General features: G+C 43.8%; 1 protein-coding gene across 1 annotated transcript in view; it reads left to right on the forward strand.

The window, feature by feature from the left end:
- Window positions 1–14946, forward strand: part of LOC146576927 (ribonuclease inhibitor-like) — a 20235-nt gene extending 5289 nt beyond the window's left edge. The window contains exons 2-6 of the mRNA XM_085267598.1: window positions 1478–1651; window positions 5057–5251; window positions 7407–7583; window positions 9686–9859; window positions 13890–14946. Of these exons, the coding sequence (XP_085123724.1) occupies window positions 1478–1651; window positions 5057–5251; window positions 7407–7583; window positions 9686–9859; window positions 13890–13896 (727 nt within the window). The 3' untranslated portion in view covers window positions 13897–14946. The remainder of the gene's footprint in view (window positions 1–1477; window positions 1652–5056; window positions 5252–7406; window positions 7584–9685; window positions 9860–13889) is intronic.
- The last annotated feature ends 263 nt before the right edge of the window (window positions 14947–15209 follow it).

Below are 15209 nucleotides of genomic sequence, written 5' to 3' on the forward strand. Positions count from 1 at the left end.
AAATACCGAGTGCGCCCCTTCAACATTTTCGCCGACCAATCAGAGGGTTGCCGATCAATGTTTCTACTATCGATGCGTAGCCCCTTTTACGACACCCAGTGATGTCACATTACTGCGTCCAGCTGTACTAATCGTCAACAACAGGTGTGTTCGGGGAACCGGATTAGCAAGCTCACGGTTAGCGCGATGGTTTGGTCTTGGATGTGTCATTTGATCTTGGATGTAGTAAGCGAGGTACGAAGAACAGACCCCTGTACACCTCCAGGACACTGGGGCGTGCAGCTCGGATCTCAGCTGACCCTTCTCACACTGGACACAGTCTGTTTGACCTGCTCCCCTCAGGCAGAAGGCTCCGGTCCATTCGCACCAGAACCTCTCGCCATAAGAACAGTTTCTTCCCCTCTGCTGTTGGACACATGAACAATAACCGTATGACTGTTCCCACCACTAACACATGACCCTACGCTGTGTTCACTGCATCATTCCATGTTTGGCACTGATCACCACCTGCACTCATGTATATATCTATCTACTTAGCACTTTTAATTCTTATTCTTATTTTTATTTCATGTCTATTTAAGCGGAATTTATGACAGTATGTTTGCACTGAAGCACCGCAGCAATTTCCTAATGTTGTAAACCTGCTCAACATTTGGCAATAAAACCCTTTCTGATTCTGATTGGTTGCTGACCTTGGTCACCTGTCCACTCTCACCTGTTTGTGTTTGCTCTCTCTTTGCTGTCTCCATCCTCTCTCTCCTTTTTCTCCCTCTCTGTCTTTGTACGTCACTCAGGTCCAATGGAAACAGTGACATTTACAAACCAATCAAAGACAAACTGATCTTCTGATCTTTCTGCCAACTAGCGACACACCAGCAGATAATGGCTCAGAAAGCTCAAATGAGCCAATCATTTCTGTGTTTAGTTCCCCTGAAATCAGATCTGATATCAGCAGCTCTGAGTTCATTCATCATTATTGTCCAGTGATGAGATTTCTGCTCCGTTTGGTAACAGTCAGCAGGTTTTTCCTGCGTGTGGACATGACCAGTCGTACCTGACAGCAGGTAGTAAACAGAGATCATCTTTCCAGCTGGAACTCTTCACTGAGCTGAACTCATTCAAAATGTTCTGGAGTCAAAACAGGAAACAGTCCAAATGTGTGTCTTCACTCTGACTCTGGATCAGATCTCAGTGACAGACTGTGGACATTATGAAAGCCTAAATGTGACACCATCTTCCTCCTTCATCTGCAGATTAAAGCCAAACAAAGATTCTCATTAAAAGTCTGCAGGTCTGAGAGAGACTCAATCGTTGTGTCATGTCAAACACAGTAAGAGGAGCTGAAGCACAGATGTCAAGAGCAGATCCATCAGATTATGACCTCACTCTGTTTTGTCTTCATATACATTCAGTCTGTGTTTATAATGCAGATTTTCTGCTTTTATAATAACACATTTTATATTTTCTATCATCACAGACTGACTCGGTGTGGACTCTCAGAGTCTCACTGTGAAGTTGTGGCCTCAGCTCTTAAGTCCAACCCCTCCCATCTGACAGAGCTGGACATGAATGAGAACAAGCTGCAGGATTCAGCAGTGATGCTTCTGTGTGCTGGACTGGAGAGTCCAAACTGTCGACTGGAGACTCTGAGGTGAGTTCACTGACTGCGGCTGTTGTTGTTTTTCTATATTTCAGGTCTTTGATTGATGTTTGAAACTTTCTTTAGTCTTTAGACAGGACAGTGTTTCAGCCTCCACAGGTTCATGTTGTGCTCCATCAGTCAGTGAAGATGAAGTCAGTGCTGATGAGGCTGTAGAGTGTGTGAGGGATGTGAATGAGGATGATGAAGATCTGATGATAGCAGATAAAAACAGGCTGCAGAGACTTTGAGCCATACAGGGCACACAGTGTGTGTACAGAACAGCTGAAATCATTATGGAGGCCTCACTGGAATATGGAAGCATCACAGTACAGCTTCAGTGAAACATTAAAGTCTCTGATATGAGATGAGAAATGAAGCAGCCAGAGCTTTTTCATGAGTGGAAATCCACTGTGACTGTGAGCTGCTGCTACAGCCTCCAGATTAGCCAGCAGCTCATCCTGCTCAACATTTTCTCACCAACTTTAATGGAAGTGTGATGTTTTCAGCTGGAGTGATGGTCAGGGTGGCCTCCCTCTCCTCTTCTTCTCCTCTTCCTCTTTCATTTGTAAAGCCACTTCTGCTGCTTTCATTCATTTGGAAGTCCTGTAGCTGAGTTTGGGAGAGACTAACAGCCTCGGCAGCAGAGGGGAGAAAGGCTGTAACACCACCACTTTACTCTGTTCTACCTGTCACATCATTTTATCAGGAAACAAATATGCTCGTGTTTTTACTATGTTTGTCTTGAAGATGTAAGAAGATCACATGGTGCTTTTTATTATTGTGTTGGTTTGTTTCCTGTCTCTTGGATGGAGCCCAGCTGTGCGTGGCCCCTGGGCCTGTGGTCAGAGTGTGTGTTGGATAATCCGGCCCAGGATGAGGCCAAACTGACATGGGATGAAATGTCTGTCACATAATTGAGCTTAGTGTAGTTTCATTTCTGCACAATTTAAAAACAACCAAAACTTTGTTCTGTCTTTTCTATGTTATACTGTAGACTTTCTCTGATACTGTGTCCAAAAGGAGCAGCTTTTACTTTGAAGGGGAGGCGTCTCTGTTTCCTCTTCAGGTTGGATGATGGAAGCAAATGAGTGTGTGATGTTCTTTCAGTGTTGCACTTTGTAGACGCTCCCTGAGCACTGGTCTCACAGCCAGCTGCACATAGAGACCAGTGTTGTTAGTCCAGGTCAGAAGAGGACTTGTTGGAATGAAAATGAGCTTGTAGTTTGTCTGCTTTAATAATGTGACTGGAAAAAGGTGTTGGACTTCAAATATGTCCATTTCTTTCACACTTCACCTTTAAAAGTGAAGCCTTGTGGTTCCTGGAAGGAAAAACACGACTTTTTCAAGTCTTTGTCTCGTTTTTATGAGAAATGTACGACTTTAATGTGAAACATTCAGAGTTTTTTCTCTTGTTGTGTTTGTTTGAAGCTGCTTCCTGTTGGCTTCAGCTGTTTGGAGTTTCCATTTTCTAAACTTCTACATTCTGAACCTTCTTCAGCTCCGAACAGATGATGAAACACTGAATGATTTTTAAGCCTCCCTCCTCCCGCTCCACCACAACCACCCACACATGCAGGGCCTTGGAGTAGGGGGTATGTCACCAGGGTGCAGAGGAGGCTACCCCCCCCCCCCCCCCCCCTGTCCCCTTCTGGCTGCCTCTGCCTCAATTTTATCCCACAACTTAGACATTCACATTACTCACACCCTCATTACACATACATATAGGATCTTGGGGGTGGGCACAATACACGGAGTCCAAGTTACCATCAGGGTGTACACCTCACCCCTGGCATCGTTGCCCACCTCTCAATTTTAAATACACGTAGACATTGAGGGCTATCAGGAGGGACTATGCGCTTACCTGCTGCTCTCTGGCAGGTAGCTCCATGCCCTCCTGGGTTTTAATTGCACCTTAGAACACACATGCATCAACACTACTATGAGCGGGTGGAGGGAGGTTTGGAGTCTTTTCTCACCCCCGTTCTCTGCGGCCTGCTGGAGCGGGGGCTAGGAGGAGTTGGCCGTCCGGCTGCGGTCTGGGGTGTGGGGCCTCCCTGCTGCTGCGGAGTCGGGGCGGTCTGCCTCTCCCCACCGCAGGGAAAAGGGTAACACCACCTGGGTCTGGGTGCGGTTCCCCCCTCCAGGGGCAAGGGTACCTAGACCCGGTTTGTAGAGTACGCTTGGGGAGTGTGATCATGTATACAGCGTCTCTTTATGTCTGTCTCCACGTCGGTTGAGTGTGGAGTGCATATTAGAGCATGAGGGTGGGAATGGATGTTTGTGTCTGTGTGTGCCTGTATGTTTGTGTCTATATGTCAGGTTGGGTATCAGACGCCACCTCTCTGGGGACATCTCGGGCCTTCCAAGGTTTGGAGGCCTATCTCCACCCACCACCACTTCCCCTGCCGGTGGCGGACTCCCTCAGGTGTCGGTGCATTGGTGGTTCTTTGTATCTGGGGGTGGGCGTCCGGGTACACACCGGCTCACTCCTTGGCGGCCGCTTATTGGGGCTCGCTCGGGCCATTTCGGAGGTGGGGTGCCCCCGGCCTCTCGGCCTGGGGCTCAGTCACTCAGGCACAGCTGGCTGCCGGCGGAGCCCACGGGCGCATCACTGCAACTCCCCCTGGCTTCTGCTCCGCGGCTGCTGAATGAGCCCTCATCTGGGACTCTCCTTAGCTCTTACTGGGACAGTGGCGCAGCTGCCCCTCTGTGGGTCTTCCTTGGTCTCTTGTGTTCTGGGGGCCTCTGGATGTCTGGAGTTTTGATCTCCTCCATACCTGCTTGATACCATAAAGGACAGGGCTGTGGCCCCCCCACACTCCTAGCAGATCATTACATGGAGAAACCTTTGGAATGCAAGCATGCTGATCCACACAGGTATGCACACAGGTGTACACATGGGTATTCACAGACGCGGACTACAGCTTTCTTGGCTGCTGCCTCAAAGCACACTGTGCGCTGTCTATCTTGCGTGCTGCACAATATCGTTTATTATTTAGTAACTATTGATATCTATGACTAGCTAGTTTATTGTGATGGTGCTTTTTTTTCTATTATTATGTTGCTCTTTGTTGTTTGCTGTCTCCTCTGTTTTTTTTTTCTCCATACAGGTGACCCAGGAGTTTTTTTTTGTTGTTTGTTTTTTTTTCTCTCTTCCCCCCCTTCTCACCGTCTCTTCTCCCCTTTGGTTTTCTCTCCCTCTCTCCCCCTCTTTCTTTCATTCTTTCCCCCTGTCCTATCCCACAGTTATGTCTGTCCCGTTTGTAGCAACTGAAAATAAAATAAATTCATAATTATAATAAAGGTCAACCAAATGGACCAATATGGCAAGGCCATGATGATCCACTTGGTAAAATAAAATAAAAAAAGCTCACACTTTGTCTAATAAACTTACATCTTTCATTCTTTATACAGATTGAGGGGTTGTGGTTTGTCAGAGATCAGCTGTGATTATCTGGCTGCAGCACTGAAGTCCAACCCCTCCCATCTGAGAGAGCTGGACCTGAGTACGTACTACGGGTCTTTGAACAACAACAAGCTGCAGGATTCAGGAGTGAAGCATCTGTGTGGTTTCCTGGAGAGTCCAGGATTTGGACTTGAAACTCTTGGGTCAGTCAGCATGTTTTAGTTGTGCTGAGATGAATATGATGTGAAAGTTGTGCTGACACTAAACTGCAGACATCAGGCTGATATTATACTGATCCACACTGAGGATCTTCATGGTAAAGTCTGTTTTCTTCTTCTCTGGTTTAGTCCATTGACTGCAGCAGAACAATGTTCACATTTCAAACAGTGAGACTCAACGTATGGCCCACGGCCCACACGCGGCCTGCCCACCTTTCCTGATTCAGAGAGAGGGGACCCTGATTAACTGTGTAGTGTTCTTCCTCACAGTTCTAAGTATCAGACACAACAATGAATAATCCACAGCTGACTGTCTTTAGCAGGTCAAAGGTCACGGCACACAGCAGACAGTGGGAAATATTATAATTCTGATCATTTATCAGCACATATCCATATGTATAAAAACAAAGCTGACACTGTGAGACTTGATCAGAGGTGTGATCATCACAGCAGAGGCCTTTGTGTCAAAGTCACTGAGGATCAAACAGAAACACATGAAGCAGATTTTCCTGTTCTGGCTTTTTATAGCAGATAACCTTCAAAATATTCTGCAGTCCATCAAAAACTGAAGCAAACCATGAATCAACATGTGAACATGAGCTGATGCTGCTGAAGGGAAGCAAAGTTACAGAGGTTTGATTACAGACACAGCTGAGAGTTTGTAATCTGTCATCATTTTAAAAGGTTTAAATTTGTTCAGTATTGAACAGCAGAAATGAGGCTTTGTTTTCGGAGGCCGACAGCAGTGAACACAACAGCAGACTGGTGCGTAATAAGCAGTGAATAATGCAGGAAACAGATTTTTGAAGGTAAACTGTTCTTGAAGTACACTGAGAGAGAGAGAGCTGTGCAGGAAGTAAACGTCAAAGTCAGAGAGAATTCATGACGATGTTCATCAAACGTAAAGCGTAGTTTGGATCTTCTTCTGCTGCTGGTTCACTCAGTTTTGGTTGGAGACAGATGAAACCTGCAGCTTCAGGATCTGTGAGCTGTCCACTTTCAGCCCCGACGGCGTGTCCGTGTACGTGCCGTCGAGTGAACAATCCACGCTCTGTGTTTCCATCTTTGTGTGTTTAGCTGCTCTCATTTACTGTTTTATCTGTTTGCTTGTTGTTGAAATACTTTTGGGAGCTTTAACCTGAGATTCTGGCAAAATACATTTATATTAAATATCTATTCAGGATAAATGAATCAAAATTACTTTATTCAAATTAAAACCATTTAAATAGGAAAATCCATTTTTTTACACCCGCCTCTAATGCTGGGTAATGTCAGCTGGTCCATGTGCAGCTGGCTGTGAGGCTCAGGGAGCGTCTACAAAGTGCAGCACTAAAAGAACATCATCCATAAATATTGAGTAATAACTGGACTCTCATACAGCGAGACTCAAATGCCTTTAAACATCAGCTTATCCTGCTGATCCAAGTCCAACACTGAGTTTGTAAAAACATGTTTGTCAATCATTTTGTTTGGTTTCTGAGGAAAATGATTCAATAACTTGCTGCTAATACACAACATTTCATCATATTTCCTCATAACCCTCTTTTGTCTGACCATTTGATCCCATTTGAATTTGCAATAAAGAATCCACAGAGTTTGGTGACAATAATGACAGTAGATGTTTGTGTGAAAGTGCTGGAAGCAAATGAGTGTGTGATGTTCTTTCAGTGTTGCACTTTGTAGACGCTCCCTGAGCACTGGTCTCACAGCCAGCTGCACATAGAGACCAGTGTTGTTAGTCCAGGTCAGAAGATGACTTGTTGGAATGAAAATGAGCTTGTAGTTTGTCTGCTTTAATAATGTGACTGGAAAAAGGTGTTGGACTTCAAATATGTCCATTTCTTTCACACTTCACCTTTAAAAGTGAAGCCTTGTGGTTCCTGGAAGGAAAAACACGACTTTTTCAAGTCTTTGTCCTGTTTTTATGAGAAATGTACGACTTTAATGTGAAACATTCAGAGTTTTTTCTCTTGTTGTGTTTGTTTGAAGCTGCTTCCTGTTGGCTTCAGCTGTTTGGAGTTTCCATTTTCTAAACTTCTACATTCTGAACCTTCTTCAGCTCTGAACAGATGATGAAACACTGAATGATTTCAAGCTCACACTTTGTCTAATAAACTTATATCTTTCATTCTTTATACAGATTGAGGGGCTGTGGTTTGTCAGAGATCAGCTGTGATTATCTGGCAGCAGCGCTGAAGTCCAACCCCTCCCATCTGAGACAGCTGGACCTGAGCTACAACAACAAGCTGCAGGATTCAGGAGTGAAGCATCTGTGTGGTTTCCTGGAGAGTCCAGGATGTGGACTTGAAACTCTGAGGTCAGTCAGCATGTTTTAGTTGTGCTGAGATGAATATGATGTGAAAGTTGTGCTGACACTAAACTGCAGACATCAGGCTGATATTATACTGATCCACACTGAGGATCTTCATGGTAAAGTCTGTTTTCTTCTTCTCTGGTTTAGTCCATTGACTGCAGCAGAACAATGTTCACATTTCAAACAGTGAGACTCAACGTATGGCCCGCGGCCCACACGCGGCCTGCCCACCTTTCCTGATTCAGAGAGAGGGGACCCTGATTAACTGTGTAGTGTTCTTCCTCACAGTTCTAAGTATCAGACACAACAATGAATAATCCACAGCTGACTGTCTTTAGCAGGTCAAAGGTCACGGCACACAGCAGACAGTGGGAAATATTATAATTCTGATCATTTATCAGCACATATCCATATGTATAAAAACAAAGCTGACACTGTGAGACTTGATCAGAGGTGTGATCATCACAGCAGAGGCCTTTGTGTCAAAGTCACTGAGGATCAAACAGAAGCACATGAAGCAGATTTTCCTGTTCTGGCTTTTTATAGCAGATAACCTTCAAAATATTCTGCAGTCTGAAGTGAAGCAAAGTTACAGAGGTTTGATTACAGACACAGCTGAGAGTTTGTAATCTGTCATCATTTTAAAAGGTTTAAATTTCTTCAGTATTGAACAGCAGAAATGAGGCTTTGTTTTCAGAGGCCGACAGCAGTGAACACAACAGCAGACTGGTGCGTAATAAGCAGTGAATAATGCATGAAACAGATTTTTGAAGGTAAACTGTTCTTGAAGTACACTGAGAGAGAGAGAGCTGTGCAGGAAGTAAACGTCAAAGTCAGAGAGAATTCATGACGATGTTCATCAAACGTAAAGCGTAGTTTGGATCTTCTTCTGCTGCTGGTTCAGTCAGTTTTGGTTGGAGACAGATGAAACCTGCAGCTTCAGGATCTGTGAGCTGTCCACTTTCAGCCCCGACGGCGTGTCCGTGTACGTGCCGTCGAGTGAACGATCCACGCTCTGTGTTTCCATCTTTGTGTGTTTAGCTGCTCTCATTTACTGTTTTATCTGTTTGCTTGTTGTTGAAATACTTTTGGGAGCTTTAACCTGAGATTCTGGCAAAACACATTTATATTAAAAATCGATTCAGGATTGAATGAATCAACATCGCTTTATTCAAATTAAAACCATTTATAGAGGAAAATCCATTTTTTTACACCCGCCTCTAATACTGGGTAATGTCAGCTGGTCCATGTGCAGCTGGCTGTGAGGCTCAGGGAGCGTCTACAAAGTGCAACACTGAAAGAGCATCATCCATAAATATTGAGTAATAACTGGACTCTCATACAGCGAGACTCAAATGCCTTTAAACATCAGCTTATCCTGCTGATCCAAGTCCAACACTGAGTTTGTAAAAACATGTTTGTCAATCATTTTGTTTGGTTTCTGAGGAAAATGATTCAATAACTTGCTGCTAATACACAACATTTCATCATATTTCCTCATAACCCTCTTTTGTCTGACCATTTGATCCCATTTGAATTTGCAATAAAGGATCCACAGAGTTTGGTGACAATAATGACAGTAGATGTTTGTGTGAAAGTGCTGGAAGCAAATGAGTGTGTGATGTTCTTTCAGTGTTGCACTTTGTAGACGCTCCCTGAGCACTGGTCTCACAGCCAGCTGCACATAGAGACCAGTGTTGTTAGTCCAGGTCGGAAGATGACTTGTTGGAATGAAAATGAGCTTGTAGTTTGTCTGCTTTAATAATGTGACTGGAAAAAGGTGTTGGACTTCAAATATGTCCATTTCTTTCACACTTCACCTTTAAAAGTGAAGCCTTGTGGTTCCTGGAAGGAAAAACACGACTTTTTCAAGTCTTTGTCCTGTTTTTGTGATAAATGTACGACTTTAATGTGAAACATTCAGAGATTTTTCTCTTATTGTGGTTGTTTGAAGCTGCTTCCTGTTGGCTTCAGCTGTTTGGAGTTTCCATTTTCTAAACTTCTACATTCTGAACCTTCTTCAGCTCTGAACAGATGATGAAACACTGAATGATTTCAAGCTCACACTTTGTCTAATAAACTTACATCTTTCATTCTTTATCCAGATTGGGGAGCTGTGGTTTGTCAGAGATCAGCTGTGATTATCTGGCAGCAGCGCTGAAGTCCAACCCCTCCCATCTGAGAGAGCTGGACCTGTTGGGAAACAGCCTGAATGATCTAGATGTGAAGCAGCTGTCTGATCTTCAGCAGAGTCCAGACTACAGACTGGAGACTCTGGTGTAAGTAGAGTGATGGAGTGAGTGGGTGGTGCTGTCAGCAGTATTGTACTAAACACAGTCAGTATGAAACAAAGATCCAGTGTTTCCTGTAAAGCTGCAGCTCCTCAGTGAAGCTGTGAGAGGAGAATGGTGACAGGCTTCAGGATTGGACACAAACACTTCCTGTTTCTCACCTTTATGGTCACCATAGTAACGGCTGACACGCTCTGATCAAACACTGTCAACAGCCAATCAGCTCTCTGAACAAAGCAGCACGCAGACCAATGACTGCATTCATTTCCAAGTTTAAAGCAGTGAAGAACACAGTCTGTAGGTGAGGAAGAATTTAGTGAGAGCAGATGTTTGGATGGAATTCCTCCAGTTAACAGCTGGAACCATCCATCTGGATTGTTGGGCTTGTTGTTGGTGTTCCTACAGAGCTCAGAGTGTCATGTTTCGGCTGTGTGGCAGGCAGGAATTGGACCCAAACGCAAACTCACTGGAGACAGGACTGAACTCAAAATGGCAGCTTTTATTGCTGAACACAAAAACTCTACAAAATCTAAACTGGGCAGACTCTAACAAAACACACATGGAGCTACAGGTAGAAACACACAGCATGACGGACGACGCGACACTGACTTAGAGAAACACAGGGTTTAAATACCCTGGGAACTAACGAGGGGAATGCCACACAGGAGGGCACAGCTGGGAGAAATCAGGACTGACGAGATAAGCAAAGCAGGACGCATTCACATAAGACACGGACCATCAAAGTAAAACAGGAAGTATCACACAGAGACTTTATTACAGCTTTATTGCTGGAAAACCTCTTACTAACTAAACTCACCAAAAGACAAACAAAAACGCTGGTGGACTAAAACACTAGTGATGTGACGTTCTGTATCGAGGCTTCGAAGCTTGTGTCGAGTAATGGAGGGGGCGTTTCCGCGAAGCGCGTATCGAGGCTTGCTTCATTTATGGGAGGAGCTGAAAATGATGACGTCCGAAGCCTCGCTGCTCGGCTGTACCACGTGACTGGTTCAGGAAGCGGTTCGAACTTTGCCGCGAGCTATGACAGCGATATAAACCTCTCAGACTTCATTCAAAATGTGGGCGTTTGATGGAGAGTTGCGGTTAATGAGAGTTAGAGACAGTTTAGGGGAAAAAAAATCGCCTACGACCTGCCACAGTGGAGAAACTGTTTTTTTTTAAATAAAAACCAATGATGTGTCCCCTAAACACTAATCACTGTCCTTGCCTCAATGTTACAAAAACACAACCACTGTCCACACCTCACAGTATATGATCATTTCCATTTTAAGCATTTCCAAATGATCATTTTCCATACTGCCAGTATAAATATACACAGTATACTGCCATCACTACAATATAGATGTTTTACACACTCCTTTTGTTGTTGACATTTACAGGCTGTGTGCAAAAGGCCACGCTCTTCAAATTCATGCCAACTAATATTTTTACGTCCAGTAGGTGTCCTACTAGAGCAAATGAAGCTTCAAGAAGCTTCGCGTTGGGGTGAACCAATTGGATGAAAAGCTTCAGTGCTTCATGAGGCTTCATCTGCCCATCACTATAAAACACTGAAGCAGAAATGCTGAACTGGAACTAGAAACAAAACACTGGTAACACGGAGGCAAAACACACACAGCTTGTTGAGGGTATGACGCAACACTGACTCAGAGAAACACAGGGACTAAATACACTGGGAAGTAACGAGGAGAATGAGACACAGAAGGAGAGCACAGCTGGGGGAAATTAGAACTGACGAGACAAGCAAAGCAGGACACATTCACATAAGACACGGACCTTCAAAGTAAAACAGGAAGGATCACACAGAGACGCGAACTTGACACAGTGGAGACAGCAACTAAGAAACACAGAGAAATAAACCATAAGGCAGAGGTCTAAGAACCAAAATACACAGAGGGAAATACTCAGCTTGGAGCACAAGAGACTAGACTAGAGGGAGTAACAAAAGACCAACCATGAGAACATAATGCACAATGCAGAGTGACAGAAAACAAGAAACTCAAACATGCAAAGACACATAATTACACAGAACAGAGAGAGAACAGAGTGACATGAAGGGCAAGGGATCAAAACTAGAAGCCCTAGAATAAATCACACACACAAGTACAATAATACAAAAATCACAAAGAACTAAAAACGCTGGGTCAGGAGACCCAGGACCGACACAGAGTGGACACACCAAGGTTCTTCTAATGAATGAAAGTCCAAACTCAAACTAGGAGTGAAAAACATTTTCATCAACTTCAATAAAAATCCAAAAATTAGAAAAGTGAAGCAACAATGAGTCCTAGTACAGTCCCAGCACTGAAGTCCCTGCTGCTCTTTATACTGAAGGGCTCTAGAGTGCGACCAATTTGTTCGCAAATGCGACCAAACTTTTCAGTGATGCGACTAAAAAAAAATATTTGGTCGTACCCAACTGTTCGGGTAACAAAAAAAAAAAATTCTCTGCAACTCTCCGTGTGGTCAACAACAGACACACATTATTCCCCTATCGTTGACTAAACCAATCAGAGATAGTCAGGGGCGGGACCTCTCTGATTGGCCGTGGTCCAGTTGAAAGTGCAGGTGGAAGAGAGAGGTGAGTTTCTTGAATAAAGTGATATCAATTCATTAACAGATTCCACACAAAGACGTAAACACAGAGCGGACCCGACGCATCAGAATCAGCTTTGTCTGTCACGGCTTTCTCACCCAACGGACCGAACACGGACACGCTGTCGGAGCTTAGCAATTCTGATGCATCGGGTCCGCTCTGTGTTTATGTCTTTTTTGCGCTGATTTTGAGCTGCAGGTTTTGTCTCTCTCCAACCAAAATTCTCCGAGCCAGCAGCAAAAGAAGCAGCAAACCACGCTTCACATTTGATCAATGTCATCATGAATTCCCTCTGACTTTTGCTGTTTTGCTTCCACCACGATAAAAATCACACTTCATACACAGCTCTCTGTGTGTACTTCAAGAACAGTTTCCCGTCTCAAATCTCTGTTTTCTGCATTATTCATTCGCTTATTACCCACCAGTCTACCGTTGTTTACAGCGCTGTGGCTGCTGTCTTTTTCTTTTCTTTTTCTTTTTTTCACTTAAATGACCGGACAAGAAAGCCTAATTTCTGTTGTTCAATACTGAAGAAAGTTAAACTTTATATGCAGAACATTGTAGAATATTTTTAAGGTTATCTGCTATAAAAAGCCAGACCAGGAAAATCTCCTTCATGTTTTTCTGTGTTTTATTCTCAGTTACTTCTGCTGCTGCATCTGCTGTGATTTTCACAATTCTGATGAAGTCTCACATGTATCAGTACTGATAAATAATCAGAATTATAATATTTCTGACTGTCTGAGGCTAAATTGAATCGAATCAGGACTTTGAGAACCAGAATCAAATGGATTATAGAAATCAGTGATGATACCCAGCCCTAGTGAGCAGCCTAGGCCCGACAGAAGTGGATGTAGCTGTGGGTAATAAGAACAGATGAAAAGATATTGATAACTTTTTTGTTAAGTTAAAGCCTGATCCGTCTGAAATTCATAGCCAGTGCTCTGACACGGTGCCATCAATCTTTGAATGCTGAAAAAGCACAGTGTATCCAGGAAACACATATGCTGCAATAAGTGTCCAAGTGTCCCCTCTCCCCAATGCCTTTCAGCAACAGACAGCAGGAAACTGACAGAGGAGGCCAAGATGATGATTAAGTTTAACATTTTCTACAATATTGACAAAGCACTTTAAGCACAAGTTTGTTAGTTAATTATTTAGAAATGAATATTGTCTGTATGGGCTTCCCCCCCAAAGAAAGTGCACATGTAAAACTGCGGTGTTAAGCGATGCGGTTGAAAAATTTGAGTGCGCCTAACTCTTGCGCCGGTACGCCTGTGCGCCCATGTCAAAAAGTTAGTCCCAGCACTGTAGTGGATGTGCTGCATCACTGACTGACAGCTGATGAAGTCTCTGGAAACACTCGTTTATCTCCTCTGCTCTTTCTTCTTCTCTCTGCAGGTGGTGATGATGGTAAACAGGACGGTGTGTGTGCTGAGAGAGGAGCAGCTGTGTCCTGATGATCCAGAGAGGTTGAAGCAGCAGCAGCTTGTGTGTAGAGACGCTCTGACTGGGCCATGTTACTGGGAGGTGGAGAGGAGAGCTTCATCCAGCAGTGACTGACAGAGGAATGAGAAGAAGTGCAGATGACTGTCAGTGCTGCAGAGTGAACTGCTCTGAGAACAGCTCCACTGTCAGACACAATGTAGAGTCCAGCATCATCCCTGTGTGTCCCTCTGGATCTGACAGAGGATCATCAGTGTATCTGGACTGCTCTGCTGCTGCTCTGTCCTTCTACAGTCTCTGCACAGTCTCTGTCTGACTCTGGCTTCAGACCCTCCTGGATCAAACTCATCTGGAAAGACTTTCAAACATCACTCAATAGATTTGAATACAGAATATATTTGATATATACTGTAGATGTACTGTAGAGTTGCAGTTTGTCACTTGTAAATACAGTCTGTGAGCAGCTGTGAGCTGAAAGATCTTTCTAGAAACACGAAATGTTTTCACTCTTCTGTTGCTTTTTCATATATTTCCACAACATTAATATTGATCCCACCTGTCTCACCTGTTTCATGCTTTTATACATAATAACAGGACACGTGTGATCTGAGCGCTGCTGTGGTTGCTGTGCTGCACGTCTTCATTTAGATAACAGAGACATCTAGTGGTTCAGAGGGAGAACTGCAGCAGGTGGAGCTGTGTTTTAGCATGGGAAACTTTTTATCTTTTAGACGCAGATACAAATATGACAAGTATCAGTGTGAGATACAAAAGGTCACATCAGTCAGCAGAGGGAACAGTGATCACACAGCAATGTAAGAATAGAAACATAACAGTGAATCTGGACATGTATACAGATGGAAGCAAACAAACAGGATGTAACACTACATTAAAGCCACAAATGGGAAGAAAACAAAGCCAAAGGAAAATATATTTGATCTCAGGAATCCAAATCAGATGCTTTAGAGCAGGGGTCGGCAACCCTGGGCACGCGTGTCACAGCTGCCACGTGAAGGGTTAATAAAACATAAATAAAAATAAAATTATAAAAATTATTATAAAAATTATTAAAAAAAAATGATAAAAATCACCATCGGGCATACCGATGGTGATTTTTCGTTTTTATGGGCCGATGATGTTTTTTTTTGTAACGGTATAAACGATGGAAGGTGGTGGATTGGCCGGATGCTGGTCAATGTGTAAAAAGAAGTCAGTTGTTTGGTGGTGGCTATGGCAGAGCTTCCACAGAGGCAACAGGTGGATGAGGGAAAGGGG

The sequence above is a fragment of the Mchenga conophoros genome, linkage group LG3, assembly GCF_057382185.1.
Source record: "Mchenga conophoros isolate Kocher_MC1m ecotype Shallow Benthic linkage group LG3, M_conophoros_male_GT1.1, whole genome shotgun sequence".
Lineage (NCBI taxonomy): Eukaryota > Metazoa > Chordata > Actinopteri > Cichliformes > Cichlidae > Mchenga > Mchenga conophoros.